Source organism: Siniperca chuatsi, linkage group LG8, assembly GCF_020085105.1.
Source record: "Siniperca chuatsi isolate FFG_IHB_CAS linkage group LG8, ASM2008510v1, whole genome shotgun sequence".
NCBI classification, from domain to species: domain Eukaryota; kingdom Metazoa; phylum Chordata; class Actinopteri; order Centrarchiformes; family Sinipercidae; genus Siniperca; species Siniperca chuatsi.
The window spans coordinates 9,030,285-9,050,402 of record NC_058049.1 but is presented as its reverse complement, the minus strand read 5'-3'; the positions used below and the strand labels follow the sequence as shown (position 1 = coordinate 9,050,402).

Below are 20,118 nucleotides of genomic sequence, written 5' to 3'. Positions count from 1 at the left end.
GCTTCATGCAAGACAGTCTGAGCTGCCGGTTTTCACCAGCAAACGCTGATGGTGGATGCTTGTTTATGACCTGTGTGCAGCTCTTAAGGGATCACACTCATGTACCCCGTAATACTAGAATAGGTACCAGGTAGTTAAAAACACCTAGAGTAAAATTCTCTTTAAATTCCTCCCAAACTGCAGATTGTTGCTAAGTAGGTCATACTGTACCCCGTGATAATAGAATAGGTACCTGTTCATTAAAAAAAAACCTAAGTTCCCAGATTGTTACCCTCTTATTCCCTAACTTTTTGTTCACATCTTGGTCCCTAGTACCTGCATGTATGTATCTGTATGTATTGCACTGGTACAAGAAACACTGTAAATTGGTAAGAATTACACTGTACAATACGACATAATAGCCACACACAAAGCCTTTAGCTTTAAAAAAAAAACTGACATTAACTTGTTCATACAGTAATAAGTGAAGTGAAGGGATGAAATGCAAACTGCACTGTTGCTTAAGCAGTATTTTTCCCACACTGTGTGGCAGAGAAAAATTAGCAAATCCTGTGTTTGGATTGTTAATCCAAGCCAAAAGCTCTGACATCAGAGTAGACGCTCTTTCCCTCTGCTGCGTCTGCATTCCTTCTCCCTGCTTTCCCAGCTTTCCTCTTAGTGAAGGTTGCTGCAGAATAAACCAGTGAGTCCTCATCTCTCTGAGGAAATAAATTGCAAAATATTAATAGATGACATGTCAATATATGGACAGACAAAACAAGCTGACAACTTTTCTAATATATTTTCTTTAAATTCCTTACCTGCTGACTTTGCTGATCTCCATTAGCTGTTTCAGCATGTGTTTGCGGAATAGTATCAGCTGTAATATAAAATTAGAAAAAAAGGAAGGCTTTACTGGAATTTATTTTATTGATGATGAATGGTCCAGTTATATGAGTTATACGCGCACTAATGTGAATCTAAAGATGTTATCGCTTTCACCAAATACTGTTTGATAAATTGATGTATGGTTAACTTCTCTTACCGTTACAACAATCACAAGATTTTTTCTTGATGGTATAAATGAGTAAGGCTATAACAATCTGACTTATAGCCAGAGCAGCACATAACAGAAAAAGAATTGTGTTGGCCTTCTGCAAATCCCAATTGCTGACAACTGAAACATTATGAAAAGAAACAAAATATTTAATGTCAAGAAATAGATAAATCAATTATGACGATGTTACATGAAGAACAAATGTTTTTTGATAGCTGATGTAAATGGATTGTACCTGATGCCTAATAAAACACACAAATATGCTAATTTCCTCAATATATAGCAACACACTTACCTTCAATGTCCAGTTTTGTTCCATTTCCAAATAAGATCTCCCCACATGTGGCCACAGCACAGTAATAAGTCCCAGCATCAGAGGAGCTGACTTTCTTAGAGAAGCTGTAGACACATTTCTGTGGAGAGTGATCCTCAAGACTCTTCTCACATTCATCACTCTTTTTTCCTTGGGCATAAATTAAACTGGGATGAGATTCATCTGATCCGGCTCTGAACCAGGACACTTTGTGTCCTTCTAGACATGATGTGTTCTCAGAGTCAGAGAGGACTGAACACTGCAGAGTCACTGAGTCTCCTGGATGAACTGGATCAGATGGAAAGTCTTGAGTAACAACAGTGATATCTGGTTCTGGTCCTAAGAAATCAAAACAACAATGATGATGCATTATAGGAAGGTTGTTTAGGTTACAATTATTTATTAATAAACAAAATTCAAACAAGTATGGTAACTTTAATATATACCATGCAAACATATGCCAACTTAATATGTACAAGTAAGCAAATTGAAAAACATAAAAGTATGTAAATTGCTGATATAAATTATGTATAATTATACAATTCTGAAGGCATCTGTAATCTCTGTTTCTGTTTTTGCTGTATTTACCTTTGATTCTCAGAAATATTCCTTTCGAAAACATCATGTTGCGTTTTTTCACTTTTATACAGTAGTAGACCGCAGTATCACTTAACTGTGTTTTGGTAATATGCAGAACAAATGTTCCAGGCTCTTGTTTTGTTGTTATGTGATTAGTCTCATCAACACCCTCGAAATCATAGCTTAATGTTCCTCCTAAGATTTCAGGAAAGGTTCCAGAAACAAGCCTGATCCAAAATAAGTAAGTTGAATGCCAAGTTCTCTGGCGGGTACACGTCAGAGTCACATTTTCTCCAACACCAACAGTCTTTGCCTCAAAGATGTGATCGTCTGTGCATCCTGAAAATAAAATTAAAAACAGAGCAATGATTAACAGAGATACATTTATATGCCTCATCGACATTACTGCAAGAAGATGACAGTTTATTTTAAATATATCTGGAGTAAATGTGACTTTAATACTTACTGCCAATTTTGTCCACAAGCAGTATATAAAACAGGATCAGCATTTTCTATTTTACCACTTGAGACTACAGTTTATTTAGACGGTATTATAAGATGATTCATCTTAACGTAGTCATTTCAAATGGGAGGGAACAATTTCAGAGCAATCTGATTGGCCTATCGTTATGTTGGCGTTTCAAAGTACTACCACAGTGGAAATATTTCAACCAAAACTTTCCAACTTCTCCATCTCATGTTTGGGTCTCATGGTGGGTTACTTACAGTGGGACGTTTACAGTAAACACAACACACATATTTTGTTTACAACATTTCTCTTGTAAAGAAAATTTCCCACACTCGACATTACCGCAGTTCAGCATAGTTTACGTATGTTTTCATTTACACCTGTAGATCCTGTAGGTCCATATTTCTAAACCAACAATCTCCAGGCAGAATCTTCATGCTGGATTCTGCAAAACCCAAAATTGTTCAATTTTACAATAAACGTTTAATGTCAATGGTTTAAATTAATATTTTCTACAATATCTGTGCTTGGCAACTACAGTATGGTTAAGGTATGGTTAAAGGTTGGTAACTAAAACACTTGGTTGAGTTTTGGGAATATTGTGGTTACAAAAAAGGCAAAAACAGAACTTTGTACTGTACTATGACAGGATGCAAGTTTCATTGGCACCAAATATATGAATTCAGTGTAAATGAGGTACTGCAGAACAGTCAAATAAGAACTTAATTCCTAAGGAGACTGGGCTTAATTACTGATATTTTAATTTATGAATGTTGATACATTTCTAAAGGTCTGACAAGTTTTAAAATGTAGCTTTTGCCAACATTTCAACAGTGTTGTTATTATATTGTTGGCCTGTTACACACGGTGATGGAGTAATTAGTTGATTTTTCAACCATCCAATCATCTTGTCCCCTGCGCTGTCACTATATCCCCAGCAGTGGAGAATACTCTCTCCGCTGCAACACTAGTACCAGGGAAGCATAGGTAGCGTTTCGCTAATTTGGCTAGTAGAGGGAAAGCTGTCTAATAGGGCCTACACCAGTGAAGGGGGTCTTCTGAAAGAGACAGTGGAGGGGCCTCCAGATACTTCTTCAGCACCTCCTCAGCTCTGGTGGTGGCAGATTTAGGGACAACTCTGACCTTGCCCAACAGATTAACCAGGGCAGATGTTCTTTTAGGGGCAGGGCCATCTCCTTGGCTTGACTCTGGCTCCTCAGGATTGTCCTCAGCCTCTTCTGGCCTCACCTCTTTCTGATCATCTTCTATTTTACAAACAAGGGTCCCTTACACTAAGATAAAATAGGACATGCACACACGCACCTTTTATACTGAAGTGACATATTGTAACATTATGACATGTATTATACTGTATCGGTATTAAATTTACAAATGTACTGTATACTTTTTTTAAAACGTGTATTATTAAAAAGTAGGATAATATCTCAAGTGCTGCAGCCTCTGCAATCACTTTGGCATGGATGTCCAACTGTTCTTCTTAAGCAAGGAAAGGCAGCGCTTTAAACCTGGGATCAAGTGTAGAGGCTGTGTGAAGAATGCTCTTATTGTGAACACTTGTGTATCTCTTTTCCAGATCATGGATTGGATTCATGGATTGCCAGTTTGATTTCCCAGACAACTGGTGTGTCAACACCAGCAAAGCCTGCTTCTGTGTCGTGAATCAGCTGAGCATGCAATGGAGCGATCACTGACAGTGTAGGTGTTGAGCCCTCCGACATGATGTTGGTTGCGTCTTTCCTTGGCTTGAGTGCCTAGGCTATTTCTTCAACAATGGGGACGTCTGTTTCGCTTAGTGTGCAGATACACAGATGCGCAAATGGCAGGCTGTTGCTGTAAAAATATTTTGACCATTTCAAACGCGCTTTTCCATCTTGCATTCTTTTACCTTTGTCTTGTGAAATGAAACAGGCGATGGATCTAGTTTGTTATTTTTGCCTGTTCAGAATCGGATGGGAGTTTGGTAAAGTGGTGCAGTGTGCGTTGGTTGGCTATTGGTCGTTGTTCCACTTCTTTCAACTCCAGATGATGGTGTATGATGATTTGTAGTGTTCCCGAAGTACATGACTTTCATTTTGCAAACATTGCTTTCAATTCAGTACTCTGAGAGCTAACGTTAGCAGCAAATCCAACAAATCCAACAGCCGTGTCAGTACCACTCAGATAAAAGGGATTTGAATTGATCTGATTCATTTGTGTGAATGACATAAATAGACAGAGATTGTCTCATTGAATCAAAGAGGAAGCCAGAGGAGCCATCTTAAATAACCTGGGAGTGGGGGATTTCACGTGCTCCACATTACGACCCGCCCACTCTGTCATCTGTAGTGGAACACATGAGCATGAAGAGTACAGCAGACAGTGGGGGAGGGCTGTTCCACTGGGCTGTTAACTTTACACCTTCCTGTGAGGCAACATGTTAATCACGGAGAGACCATAACAATAGCTTTAAAATTTGGCCTTTTATTTGTAGTAGCTAAAAAAGACAAGTTGACTGACATGGTGAAAAGGGATGATCAGTACATCATGTGATCTTGGGGTGGATAATATGATAGAAACACCACACAATTGAATGCTATCCAGTACAACAACATGACAAACTCATCAAAAGATCAAAAAATTGAAGGGGAGTATCTTGACACTATCTTGTGTCCATCTCTAAATACAAAATACTGTACAGTTAAATATGCAGGTGGTGAACACGGGGAAGGAAACAACTGTAAAATGTAATTCAAAATAAATGCCTTGTGATAAATACATTTGAATGCTACTCTGTATTGTCTTGTGAATGTGCGTGTGTGCATTTACAGTCACTACTAACAAATGACTTGTGGAAAGCCGCTTTTCTTCCTGCCATTCTGACCATTTTAGTCTCAGGAAGGGGGGTTGTGAAGTCTTCTCAGCAAAGCAGGTGGAATAGTAATAGTTTCATGGTGCCGGACCTGGTCAGTGATACAGTACTTTAGTCATGCAGTCAATGAGTGTTTTCAGTGTGCTTGTCTGGGGGGTTTTCCTTGGTGGTTGTTGTTGAGAGACAAGGAAGTGCTACACATTCACTGGTCCTACCCAGATGTCAAGAGCAGGGGTTTGAGCTGTGACCCACTCACTCACACTTTGACCTGCTTCTTTCATCTCATAACTCAAAAGGAAACTTTGCATGCTGAATTTATTTTTTATCTGTTTGGGTGCATCAACAAATGAAATGTATGCAGAATATCCATGTTTAAATTAACTGCTGCAAAATGTACTCTATATGCTTTATTCAAGCCACGAAGACACCCAAATATGTCTCCTTAGAATGAGTTTCATGATCTCCTTGGGCTTTACATTTTCATCAGAGTGAAACATGCAGTTTAAAGAACATATGAAGAGGTAACTGATCTTTGGTGAATGTAATTCTCAGAGGCACATAATGTGCCTGCAGAGCAGATGGAAACAGTATAAACACATTATCACTGTGTGTGGTGAACTCGGTAGACTCTTTTCCTTTCCTTTGCAGTGTGATGCGCAGTGTATGTAGCAAACACTGTTAGAATAAAAAATGTGTGTTTTTGTGTTTAAGGGGTTTAAAAATCCATTTATCATATATATATATATATATAATTGTGTGATGTGTGCACTGGTCTCTCATGAAAATGAGATCTTAACCAGACTATCTGTTTAAAAAAAGAATTAACTAACATCACTTCATAAGGCCATATAAATTGTGCAGAACACAGCTCAACATTGGACCATGTAAGTAGACTAAGTTTGTTATTGCACTAAAACTTAAATATCTAAATATCAGTGCAAGTGAAATTAAAACAATCAGGTATGCTGGTTAAACTAAAATTAGCTTTCTGATGCCTCTTGTAGCTCTTCCATGCTTGCACCTCTAACCTCACTGCATATCCTGTTGAAGCCCATAGTCAGGTCTCTTCTGAGTAAACAGCTTCAGTGGTTGGTCAAAGGCAGAGAAATGGCCCACCGCAGCTTTTCTCTGTCAGTGTAGCTGTTGCATGTGGCTTTGCTTGCTGGTTTGAATGCAAGTTGCCTTTACAAAGAGTAGTTGTCCCCAGAGAATGTTTTAGAATAAATACATCTCTAATACATTTCAAACATTCCTGAAAGATATTGAAGGTACATACAATATAAAAAGCTCCCTCCTGCTATTTGTTATCTTATCTACAATTGTGGGACATTGTGGTGGACAAACACAGTATAAAGACAACTACTCCAAACCACTGTAGGTGTGTCTGTCTGCTTTGTCTCTGTCTTTCCCTCTGAAAAGTATTATTTCTTTAATCATAATAACTATTAATTCTTTAAACTCTAATCTTTATCTAATCTAACTTTAATATCTAATATTTTAGATAGCAATAAGCCCTATTCCAACTCATGCAGTTTCTCACAGGGATGTTTCACAAACAGGATGTGTAGTTTTAGACCAGCACGAATCTGTCAGGTCCATTGCTTTTACAAGTGGGAAACGTATACATGCCATATTTTGAAGTCACTCAATAACATTTACACTAACATCAATAACATGTTATCTCTCTCACTGTGCATCACAGGATAACTGTCTAAACTCCCAGGCATAAAAACTTATATGTGAGGATGAAAAATTTCACTGGTGGGTTTAATGCAGGAAACCTTGCAGACTGTAGCAAACGCTATTTATGTGCACTTGATCACTCCAACGTTCATAACAGGCTACAGTCCATCTATCATCACTGATGAACCTGGTTATAATGATTAACAGTAGTTTTCCAATTCCTTCAAATTCCTTCAAATTTAGGCTACCTTAATTTTCAGTTTCAAAAAAGCTTTACAAACATTTTATTTGAATCTGTGTGCTCCCACGAGGTAAGTGCACGCTGCAGATCAGACTGTGCATGTGTAATGTGGAGAAACAGTACAAAACAAAATAACAGAAAAACAATGACCAGATGATACGGACAGGACCCACCTTCATGAGTCACAAACCTTTTTAGTGTCTTCTGGAAACACATTTCTGTTGTTGTTTTGTTTTTGCAGCACATGTCTGTATTTGAAGCTTGTTTTCTAAATGCTGCATATGTTTTTTTAATTTGCTTACGTTTTGTCTATTTGCATGTGTTTTCTTAAGTTACAGTGCGTTTGCCCTTGTTGGCCACCGTATAAATCCTCCACACCCACATGTCACATCTTTTGTATCAAAATGTGTAGAAATATAAAACAAGAATTTGTGGTTTAACAGGCAGCCCTAAAATTTCAAGGATTCACTGATCAGCTAGCTTAGCTTCGGTGACTGAACACAACTCTCCAGAAGTCCTGACCTCAGCTGCCTTTCAGGCAGGCTGGTTTCAAATCACACATCCTGTTTGTGAAACAGTGAGAAACTGCATGAGCTGGATGATGATGATGATCTGATGTCTGATGTTGATGACTAGGCTGGTGGTTGTACTGAAGATTGTGGTAATGTTGTTGTCTGTGAATATGTCGATGTCATATATAACCACTAACATTTACTGGTACAGTCACATTGATTTTATCACTATTTATTATGGTCCTGTGCTCCCCCCTTATTTTGTATTGCTTGAGATGTGTATGCCTTTTCCAATTGTCTTACCTGTTGTCTGTCCTATATGTATGGTGGCACTCAGTTTCCCAACTGGGGGATTAATGAAGTATTTCGTAAATCAAGAATGTTTTACTTCACTTAGTGTGATAATTGTGTTGATGCTACGTTCATATTATTTTCACAGTAAATAAAAATCTACCAGCTGGTTTGTACGTTGTATCATGACAGTAGCAGAAATAAGAAATGAACTGGAGATGATAAAAGTTACTGGCAATTAGTTTGGTAACATATAAAAGCAGAGTATGCTGGAGAAGGCGAAGTAAGGAAGTATATATCAGTGCAGACCGGATACAAATCAAACTCGCAAAATTATCAGTCGAAAACAATTGTACGTTCATTTTTGAACATTCAATACCAACAGTTTTAAAATAATTTATTCACACAATTTCTATGCAGTGTGGTTAAGGATAGCTAAGATCAGGAAAGTAAAACAAAGATCAGGGAAAGATTACAGTCGTGGTGAAAAAAATGTCTACAGTAATCGTAGGTCTGAGATGGGATGATGTCTCTAGCATGAAAGTCAGGTGACCCATCGTGATTGAGTGATTTAATTTATTTGATGAAAATACAGATAACTCAACAATCATCGAGGATTAAAACACAATAAACCCTAAAAGTCTTATTTCCATTATGGTTCCATTGGTGTTGAACATATAACACATAAAACATATAACCATAACACCAGTTGAGAGAAAACATACATACAATGGCAGAGCAGCACCGCCTACATGTTCCACACTCTTCATAATATAAATAAGGCTACAAGTTACTGAGAAACCATGTTTTCCACCACCCCTACCTCACACTTTTTCCTTGCTAGATCCGTATGCGACGCAGGCGGGGGGGATTTCAGGCATATTGGACTGAACCCCACATGGTTCTGACAGATCACTTACATAATAAATTAACCCAGTTTGAAAACCCTTTCAATAAACACTGACACAGCTTGTTCACAACATTGCCGTCTCTAATGCAGGAAGAGCCAGAACATCTGAGGTGGCTACAGCTACAAGCTATTGTTAGCTACATTACACATGCTGTTCTTTTTACAGTTTAAACCACATTAACTGGGGACTACACAGAAAAAGTGAAAGACAGGAAGTATGGTACCTAAACTTGAATCACAATTAACTTCAGCCAATCAGGACGATTTCCACTTTGTAGACTTTGATGAACTTGTGACTAAACCTTCATTTAGGTAGGAAGGCATCGGATGTGAAGGGTGTTTTACCACAATGATCCTAAGACTGTCTGCTTTGATTCTTCTTAGTACAGTGTGTAAGTGCAACTTTGAACAATATGATTGTTTATATTGAATTGTGTTAAAGTGTTGTTAAAAGACAAGGCAATGTAATAATCTTTCTGATGCTATGCTTTATGTTTTTGATTGTTTTTGTCTTGTTGTCTTGTTTGTTTTTGTTTGTCTCTTTTCTTCAGCTCTGATTCAAACTGCAGAGGTTCCTCACCAGATCCCTTTGACTGTGGTTAAAGTTGGTGGTAATGTTACTTTGCAATGTCCAGTTTCTGAGAAGGAAGGCAAATTCTTTCACTGGTATAAGCAGTCTCTTGGATATATGGTCCAAACAGTTGCTGTAGGAACTTATACCCAACAAACACTTAGTACACAATTTAACAACCCACGTTTCATAGTCACAGGGGGGCAGACTCAGTATTTACTTACCATTAGAAATGTCAGCAAAGAGGACGAAGCAACATACTTCTGTCAAAATGGAACAGCGTATTCACAGAGTTTTGTTAATGGCATCTTCTTGGCTGTGAACGGTAAAGTTTGTTACTTTCAATGTCTATAGCCCTGACAGTCATCACTAAGTTTTTAAGTCATACAAATAATTTAGATTGTGAATTGCTTTTAACACCTTTTTTTAACTGAATCACACAGATCGTAACCAGCAGAAATCTGTCAACGTGAAACAAAGTCCAGAAACAGCATCAGTCCAGCCGGGCGGCTCGGTGACTCTCCAGTGTTCACTTCTCTCCAAGAACAAAGAAGACCAGTGTCCAGGTGAACACAGTGTGTACTGGTTCAGAGCTGGATCAGGAGAATCCCATCCAGGTGTTATTTACACTCACAGGAACAGCAGTGATGAACAAGAGCAAAGGAGCTGTGTCTACAGTCTGTCCAAAACTATACAGAACTCCTCTGATACTGGGACTTACTACTGTGCTGTGGTCACATGTGGAGAGATCCTGTTTGGTGAAGGAACCAAAGTGGAGACAAGTATGTTCTTAAAGTCTTTAATGTCGAATTGTGAAATCTTTAACACATCTTAACCCTTAAAGCGTGTCAGATTTGATTAGATTTTGTCCGATAAAATATGATGTTACTTGATAAAAAACATGCAGCCAATAGTCCTTTCATGGGAGACATTTTGATATGGCATAGCATGGTGTAATTAATACAGCTTACTGATGGCTGCATTCCATTTAGTTGTTCCGGCTCAAAAATTGATGTGCTGTGAAAAAGCTCTATAGTTATCAAGTTTAAACTTTATTTAACAACTATTCCATTCCGTTTTAAGTTTCAAACATTAAGTTGTGAAAAAATGCATAAAGAATATCAATAATTCATGGTTGCTACTCTGCATATATTCATTTATGGATAAGTATATTTTTCTAAAAATATATGTGCGTAAGTTCCCTTTCAATTGCATCTTTAAGTCAGACAGAATCACAGCTCTCTCATATGTTAAATGTTAGTCAAAGGAGAAATATTTTTTCTTGTTTCTTTTCAAGCCTTTCTTGTATTTTTACATATATTTTCAAAAGAGTTTTGATAATGAGGTGCAAGGAAAGAAAATTATTAAATCTTCTCACTACTACCAAAGGAAGAAGGCTACTTTTGACTTTTTTATAACATTATGCACGTTGAAAAAAATGCATTAATTTTCTAAATATGACAGTACAGCCAATAATGCCTATTCAGTATGACAACAATAAGGGTTTGAGTTTTCAGGTAGTCATTGAAATAAACCAGGTGTGTTAAGTGTTTCTTTTGACATTTTTCTAATTCCAGGACCCGAACTGGACTCTGTTGTCATTGTGCTTGGGGTACTGTTGACCTGCTGTGTGATTGGGATTGTCGTCCTTATTTTCTACATAAATCGAAGGAGAGTTTATGAACACTGCAATGGTAGGTTCCTCAAATTTACATGGATATTTATTCATTGCGCTATGCTCATGTTCCAACATTGACAATTTTGGTTTTAATTGTCATTTCAGTTACTCCCTTACTACAGTTTCATGGTAAATTTGTAATAAATAGAACACAATATTTTCTGAGATAAATTCAAACTGCAAAGTCCACTAAAGGGAAAAACCTTAAAATTCTACTGACATTTGTCATGACATTCTATTTTCATTTGACAAACTTTGTGATTAAAAAGTAACACAAATGTGGGACACCCTGGGAGAACGTGTACCATTAATGCTGAGTCCTTACTGCAGCAGCCCGGGTTCCATTCCAACCCGCAGCCTTTTGTTGCATGTCGTCCCCTCTCCTTGTCCCGCCTTTCCTGTCTCTCTCTGCAGCTATCACTATAAAAAAAAAGTATAAGTGCCCCCCAAAAAATATTCTTATGTGGGTGTGTTGTCCCATTGAAATCACACAGAGCTGTTTCACTGATTATATTAAATGATACATTATTACATCTAGTGTTAAATGGTTGTGTCATGCAGAGTCTGCAGACATAAATACAAACTAAAAAACAAAACTCAACAGATATCAAAAGATATCTTAACAGTTCAACCCCATCTGATATAATATTAAACTCATGCATTTTCCAAAACATAGCACTGAACAACTGAATACCTTGGAGTTCTTCGGTGACCAACATAAGAAGCGTGTAGTTGCATGAGATACGTGGGAGTGAATGTTTAACTGTAAAGCAAAGAACTGAAAATAGAAGGTCTTGTGATGTTGATAAAAGTTGTGTACACACTTTCTGAAGGCTTTGATTTTATCAGCAGGAGCAAAGACTGCCTCCCATAATTCTGGACATGACAAATCGACAATGGAACAATCAGCTGTGCTGGTAAATATGTTTATAACCTTGATACATAGCACCAAATTAAGGGGCAAAAAACATCCTAGTTTTTAGCTGTTAACAATTATTATTCTCTATTAGTCTCTGGACTCCTCAGGCTTCCCTGTCTGGCAGAGCCGACCTAACTCAAGTCTTACAGCCGTCCTTTAGTCCTTTGTTCATTTTAATTCTTGTCTCAAACTCTGTCACTGCAAGATATTTAATTTATTTTGTTTCACATAGATTTATTAAAAATATTTTTTTTTCTTCAGCCAATGTATTAGTCTACCAAATAAACCTACATAGTAGAATGAAACTATGCAGTATTTAGTATATTTAATACATAACAGTTAACTTCCACCATTGCTTTATACAATCTTTAATAGAATGTATATAAGAGCACTGTTGGTACTCAATAGCACATGATCAGATACTTCTTGATTTCACAGTTCAAATCTATAAAATATGTATTATTAATAGACAATTATCATTTGCAGGATGGTGACGCAGAGGCAGTAAACTATGCAGCACTGAATTTCTCGACAAGAAAAGTGAAAAGAGTGAAGAAAAAGAAAGAATCACCAGAAGAGTGTGTGTACTCTGCTGTGGGAGCAGACTACCACACACAGCACCACCCCTCTGTGTAGGCAGAGCAGCGCCTGCATGTGAATCGGACCCCAAGTCTCCTCATAGGGCTTTTAACCACCTTGATGCATTATCCAGCCTACCCAATCGTGTATATATATATATATATATATATATATACACATTGGTTTTACATAAATGCTTCCTGTAAGTTCATCTTGTGACAAATGTCAGCCCACAAGAACGTGACTGGTTGGCAGGCATAAGTGGGGAACTGAGAAAAGGAGGAAAAGCTTAAATTGAATTTAAACTATTTGCATATCAGTAGCTCAGGGCAGAATATTTGGGTTAGTCATATTCATTGAAAAGGATGTTGCATCCAAGCTGGACTACACCCATCTTATTGCTGAGTTTGCTGCTCATAAAGTGACTTTCATGTGATTCTTTTTATTACTGTGCATTGCACTTCGAACAGCATTTGTATACATGTTGGCATACAACTTGAACTTGAACCAGAGTAGCCATGTGTGTTGTGCTGTGGCTCGTGTGTGTGCATGTCTGTGATCAGGGCCTAGCACACACCCTGCAACTACTCGGTTGCGGTGTGCTCACACTTTTTTCCAACTGCCATCCCATAATTTGCACAGAAAGGGATATGAAAAGGCCACAAATCATTCAGAATGTGTCCACTTAATAAATATCACCCAGTAGCTTTTGAGGCAGAACAGAGAGCTTCCAAACACAGAGACAGGGTCATTTTTTCCTGACAAGTCAGCTTGTCAATGATAAAAGGTGAGGCTGGTTTTTAAGTTTCCCCACATCATCAACAGACTCTGTTGACTAAAAGTCTAATGATGAAATTATCATCGTAAACTCATATTATACCGAAAACAGAGTTCCTAGAGGGGGCTAAATTAATCAATATAGGAGTAAGAGGAAAGCTGATCCTAATTTTTAGTGCTCCAGGCAGCTTATCTTTCAGATGAAAATGCTGTGTGTCAAAACAGCCACAGTCCTCTAGTCCCGAGTCAGAAGTATCAAAGAAAACCTTTGTGTTGTCAGATTATGACTAATACCAGCTAGTCAGCTGGTTTGTTAATGTGTTGTAGGTCAACGTATCACTGCAGTATAGCATAGTGATGTTTAGAATGTATTTTTGTATGCAAACAATAACTGTGATTGGTAATGTTGTTTTGTTGACAAAAATAGCTGTTTATATTGTTTTCTCAATTTGGTCACAGCACAGAGTTCGCTCATGTGTAATTCTGCTTTTTAGCACTACTCTGCATTTTAACAACTGACAGCTGCTGTCTGTCATCCTTTGGGGGTTGAGGTGTTTGTATGTGATCTGTGTCATCCGCATACGCAGTGCATCCGGAAAGTATTCACAGCGCTTCACTTTTTGCACATTTTGTTATGTTACAGCCTTATTCCAAAACAGATGAAATTCATTATTTTCCTCAAAATTCTACAAACAATACCCCATAATGACAATGTGAAAGAAGTTTGTTTGAAATCTTTGCAAAATAATTAAAAATGAAAAACGAAAAAAATCACGTGTACATAAGTATTCACCGCCTTTGCTCAGTACTTTGTTGAAGCACCTTTGGCACCAAATACAGCATCAAGTCTTTTTGAGTATGATGCTACAAGATTGGCACACCTATTTTTAGGGCAGTTTCTCCCATTCTTCTTTGCAGGACCTCTCAAGCTCCATCAGGTTGGATGGGGAGCGTCAGTGCGCAGCCATTTTCAGATCTCTTCAAAGATGTTCAATCGGGTTCAAGTCTGGGCTCATTTACAGAGTTGTCCCGTAGCCACTCCTTTGTTATCTTGGCTGTGTGCTTTGGGTCGTTGTCCTGTTAGAAGATGAACCTTTGCCCCAGTTTGAGGTCCAGAGTGCTCTGGAGCAGGTTTTCATCAAGGATGTCTCTGTACATTGCTGAATTCATTATTCCCTCGATCCTGACTAGTTTCCCAGTTCCTGCCGCTGTGTCCTCCAGACATGACGCTTGCCATTCAGGCCAAAGAGTTAAATCTTTGTTTCATCAGACCAGAGAATTTTGTTTCTCAAGGTCTGAGGGTCCTTCAGGTGCCTTTTGGCAAACGCCAGGCGGGCTGTCATGTGCCTTTTACTGAGGAGTGGCTTCCGTCTGGCCACTCTACCATACAGGTCTGATTGGTGGAGGGCTGCAGAGATGGTTGTTCTTCTGGAAGGTTCTCCTCTCTCCACAGAGAAACACTGGAGCTCTGTCAGAGTGACCATCGGGTTATTGGTCACCTCCCTGACTAAGGCCCTTCTCCCCTGATCGCTCAGTTTGGCCGGGCGGCCATCTCTAGGAAGAGTCCTGGTGGTCCCAAACTTTTTCCATTTTTCCACTGTGCTCATTGGGACCTTCAATGCTGCAAAAACATTTCTGTACCCTTCCCCAGATGATTTATTATTAATAAATTTGCAAAGATTTCAAACAAACTTCTTTCACATTGTCATTATGGGGTATTGTTTGTGGAATTTTGAGGAAAATAATGAATTTAATCCGTTTTGGAATAAGGCTGTAACATAACAAAATGTGTCGTAGAAAAGGTGATATGATCAGTCATATGCTAATCAGGTACTTAACAGTGTTGAGGGAGGTGCAGCCAGAAAACAATAGGCCTGATTACTGGGCCATTATGGAAACAAAAGAAGGTCAGTTTCAGGTGAAACTAGGCAGGGTAAACAGCAGACACTCAGGAAGACTCCTCCCTGAGGGCAGGGCTTAAGCAACACAGATTAGCTTAAATTTCTGAGTTCTCAGACCATTTTCACAATTGCGAATGACTTCCGGATGGGAGCCAAAATGTCTTGATTCTGAAAACAGTGTCCAGATGACTACGACTGAAACCTTTTCTACGATGGAACACTCCTGGACGAATGAGGGACCACACCGTCTTGATAACAAAATGTGGAAAAAGTGAAGCGCTGTGAATACTTTCCGGATGCACTGTAAAATGATTATATTATGGAAATGTGGTTTTATGGTGCACTTAAGTATTTTAAGGAAATAAGGCAAAAAAAAATACATTTGCTATTTTTGTACTAGTTTCCTCAAGATGCCATTTCTTGCTAATTCTTGGAGATAAAAACAGAAATCACTGAAAATCCTCTTACTCATTTTTGTTCACCAAAATGACAGTAATGCAGATTTTTTCTCAAAACAGCAGCAAATACAAACCCATTATTTGATTCTTAAAGTTCTTCTAGCGGCCCCTACAGGCTGTTCTGCTCCTTACACCCACTGCACTAAATTAGTGCGAACTGAATTAGTAATTTTTTCCCCCCCTGGATACCACTACTGTGATTGTATGTACCAGTATAAATGGTTGGAAAAACACATTAAGTGAGCATAGTTAAATATGGTTATATTGTGGTGTATGGTGGTCATCAATTGTCACCACCACCATCAGCAATTTGGCACAGGAAAAGATCAAGTGTGTTTTATGTAGTAACGTGGTTTGCTAAAATTCTGAATAATGTTCACAAGAATTTCAGTTTAAGTGGTCAAACAACATCAACAATGTGGAAAAAGTGACATGCATAAACCTTTAACACCTTTGTTATACCTACATAGGCTGAATATAAAAGCTTCCTGCCTTGTGGTCTCTATTTCTAGAAAGAGATAGCTGCATGATGATGCAACATGCCTATAACTTCACTTTTTTTGTTCTTTCATTATGACTGCAGTAGTATTTCCTGTTAACCAGCATCATAACCCTGCCTTTTACTGTTAGCGATGAAATAATTTGAGACAGTTTTAACAGTTGAGACTTAAATCCCATGGCCTTTACGCATTAAATTTGACCCACATCATATTTAGAATTACTTTTGGCAAAATTCTGATTTTTAAAAGTCCTGTTAAAGTTTTTTCCCAGGGAAAGTATTAAAAATAACCCAGTTAACACAGACAGGAAGACCTTCACTCATAGCTGTGCTTATCACAGTTTCACAAAATTTGAAGTCCAACATAAGTGGAACAAAATGCATTGTTTTAATTCAATCTAACAAAAACATAAAATCAAGACATATGGTTTATTATATGTACAGCATTATCTAATAGCCACATATAATAACAGCCCTCAGCTTTAAACAGAATAACATCAACTATCACATATGGTACTAACTCATCTAAAACTGTCCAGTTAACTTGCTAATCCAACCCAAAAGCCTTGACAGCAGCATAGATCCTCTCTCTCTCCACTGCTTTTGCATCCCTTGTTCCGCCACTGCCAGTTTTCATCATGGTAAAGATAGCGGCAGAATAAATCCATGTGTCTTCATCTCTCTGAGGAAATGTATCGCAAATTATGTGAGATCACAAATTCCCATTTAAAATGCACCATAACTCTTTTGATAAGTTGATCTTACCTTTACATTTCTTTTTGCAAAATGTTCTTGCAGGGAAACAGCAGCTATAATATAAAATGAAAAAATCACTAGACAGAAATAAATAAGGATGCACTTGTTGAATATTTAGTTATGTTACACTAATGATATTAGCATTTGCTAAATTATGTGTGATGTAGTGAGGTAACTTCTATTACCTTTATTATTGCAGTAATTACACTTATATTTCTTGATGGCATATATCAGGAATGCTATAACAACCAGACTTATAGCTGAGATGGCACACGACAGAAGCATAATTGTATTGCCCATCTGTAAAACACCGTGCCGCGAGCTGGTTCCTAAAACATGAAAAGTAACGCACAATGACATTTAGTAAAAGTAAATGAAAATGTAATTCCACCAAAGAGGATTTTACTTATCAAAAACATTTGCTTACACTTAATCTGTATGGATTTTATTTGCCTTCTAATCAGCACTTAAACATGCTAATTTCCTTATTAACTACTTAAACCACACTGACTTGCTGGTGGGTTGGTCATTATAAACTCATGATGTACAGCAAAACATTGTTCATAACTATATTTCCTTTTCTTCCTATCATTAAGATAGAAAGATACCAAATGTGGCAAGATCAATTTCGGAGAAATGTGTATAAAATGATGCCCAGCCCAATACAACTGTAATATTTCCATTTGATGGGATGGTGCAGCCATAAAAACATGGAGTCTTGGGTTGGAACAAGCTGATCCAGAACATGTAATATTATGCTGTCAAATAGTGTGCAATAAGATGACTTTTCCAACCTTAAAACTACTTCAGGGGGCAATAAAAGGGGGGAACTACCTTCAATTTCCAGTTTCGTCCCATCTCCAAATAATATCTCCCCACATGTGGCCACAGCACAGTAGTAAGTCCCAGCATCGGAGGAGCTGACATTCTTAGAAAAGTGATAAACACAACTCTTTCGAGGAGAATGTGCATCAGGTTTCTTGTCACATTCATCACGTCTATTTCCATCAGTGTAGATAATGCTTGCATGAGATTTACCTGATCTGACTCTAAACCAGTACAGACTGTGTTCACCTGGACAGGACTTCTCCTCAGACTCAGAGAGGACTGAACACTGAAGAGTGACGGAGTCTCCTGGATGAACAGGATCAGATACCGTCGGCCCCTGAACAACAGATGTTCTCTGAGTGTTTCCTACAAAATAGAAACGAATGGAAATAATGAAAGGTTGTCTGTATGATGTAATTTAAGAAGCAGAGTTGGAACATCAAAATGGAAATGTCAAAAGGACATAATAGATGTTGAAGTTGTAAATGAACAAAGTGTTATGACACCAAAAAAAAATTATCTGATATTTGTGATTCAACACACCACTGACATACAGAGACATGTATTACCTTTTAAAGACAAATACGTGCCACTCCATTGATCCTTACTCCAGGTAGTGACTGCACAGTGATACACTGCCTCATCTTCTTGGATTGTCTTCAAAATGGTCAGAGTGCTCATGGTTGTTGTATGGTTTACATCAAATCGTGAGGGAGGAAACCTTTGTTCAAATGTAGGATTTGCAGTAGCTTTCATCAGTGTAGTAATTAATGTAAGAGTATCACCAATACTCTGTTTGTACCACTTGACTCTCGTATTGCTATACTCCGAATCAGGGAAAAAACATGTGAAGGTCACAGGTTCTCCAAGTTGAACCGTGGTCACTGAAATCAGTGCATCTAAAATAATAGACAATGGAGAGTATACAAATGGTATTACATGACATTCAGAATGTATAATATAGTATGATTATGAAATGAAGACAGAACAAACTACTTATTACATGCATTTGTATACACACGTTTATTTACGAAACTACAAATGTAAAGTTGGTTTGAGTTTGTTTAATTACATAACTTTTAAGAGAAAGATGGACATAATTCCCTTACAACATGTAAAATATTTTAAAAAATACTTTCCCCCCAACAAAACCCTCAAATACTAAATAGTTTGGACTGAGTTAGATAACACTTACATCCTTGATTGAGAAGAACCAGCGTAATCCCTAAAAGGAGCATCCTGATGTAGTCTTTTGTTAGGATATTGGTTGGTTTTAAAGAGTAAAGCTGATGATATAAGTTGGTGGTGATTATCAAACAGTGATAACCAAGTGGATGCATCAGCCAGTCTGATGCATCCACTTGGTTATCACAGAAGACAGGTTTCAGAAGTACATTTCCTGTCACGCTGTTCAACATGTGCAACATTATGCCTTTTGAGGTTATGTGGTCAGTTCAAATACAAGAGAACAATGCCAAACTGCAGAGTGTTTTTTTTTTTTTTTTAGCAAATGTATTTTTAAGCTATTTTCCCCCTAAGGTTGTTTTCTTTAACGTGTTACAAAGATCAAGGACTTTTTATAGGACAATTTTATATTGCTGCCTTTTGTTCAAGTCCATTTCAGGTCATCAGAGACTTACATTACAAATGAACAAGAAGTTGAACTGATGGTGACGGTTTAGGTGATTTATCATCCTGCGTCATCAGCGTTACACAAATTCACAAGCAAACAAGACTAGCCAAGTGGCTCTATGAGGCTGTACTCAGGCTAACATCAGCATGCTAACATGCTTACAATCACAATGCTAACATGCTGATGTTAAGCAGGTTTAATGTTTACCATGGTCACCATCTTAGTTTAGCACAGTAGCATGCTAACATTTGCTAATTAGCACTAAACACAAAGAACAGCGCTGGCTAATGGGAATGTCATTAATTTTGTTGTTATTAGGATTCCTCTTTTGGGAGCCGTGAATGTGGCATCAAATTTTGTGCCAATCCATCACATAGATGTGGGGATATTACATAGGATAAGTGAAAACCTTGACTTGCTGGTGGCACAAAATGAAAAGTCAGGGGATCTCTAAAGTCATTAGGATTCATTCTCTGGGGACCAAGGATATATGTGCCACATTTCATGGAAATCAATCCAATAGTTGTCAAGACAGCCAAATAAGAGAAAAATGTCAACCTGATGGTGGCGCTAGAAAAAGCTAGCTAGAGAAGTCAGGGGATCACTAAAGTCATTA

At 37.9% G+C, this 20,118-nt stretch overlaps 3 protein-coding genes across 3 annotated transcripts; 1 reads left to right on the top strand and 2 right to left on the bottom strand.

Moving 5' to 3' along the window:
• Nucleotides 1–117: 117 nt before the first annotated feature.
• LOC122880749 (signal-regulatory protein beta-2-like) lies at nt 118–2,437 on the bottom strand. Its single transcript, XM_044206176.1, has 6 exons — nt 2,395–2,437; nt 1,938–2,267; nt 1,332–1,688; nt 1,025–1,156; nt 801–859; nt 118–698 (listed from the first exon to the last, which is right to left on the bottom strand). Exons 1-6 carry the CDS (start codon nt 2,435–2,437, stop codon nt 564–566), a joined length of 1,056 nt encoding a protein of 351 aa, XP_044062111.1. The 3' UTR covers nt 118–563.
• A 6,512-nt stretch (nt 2,438–8,949) lies between these two features.
• LOC122880655 lies at nt 8,950–14,192 on the top strand. The gene is made up of 6 exons (XM_044205988.1): nt 8,950–9,295; nt 9,455–9,799; nt 9,918–10,256; nt 11,052–11,168; nt 12,005–12,069; nt 12,558–14,192. Exons 1-6 carry the CDS (start codon nt 9,253–9,255, stop codon nt 12,705–12,707), a joined length of 1,059 nt encoding a protein of 352 aa, XP_044061923.1. The 5' UTR covers nt 8,950–9,252; the 3' UTR covers nt 12,708–14,192.
• A 2,458-nt stretch (nt 14,193–16,650) lies between these two features.
• On the bottom strand, nt 16,651–19,231 carry LOC122880659. The gene is made up of 6 exons (XM_044205992.1): nt 19,065–19,231; nt 18,439–18,768; nt 17,876–18,235; nt 17,227–17,370; nt 17,051–17,094; nt 16,651–16,967 (listed from the first exon to the last, which is right to left on the bottom strand). The coding sequence occupies exons 1-6, from the start codon at nt 19,207–19,209 to the stop codon at nt 16,833–16,835; spliced, it is 1,158 nt and encodes a 385-aa protein (XP_044061927.1). The 5' UTR covers nt 19,210–19,231; the 3' UTR covers nt 16,651–16,832.
• Nucleotides 19,232–20,118: the final 887 nt, after the last annotated feature.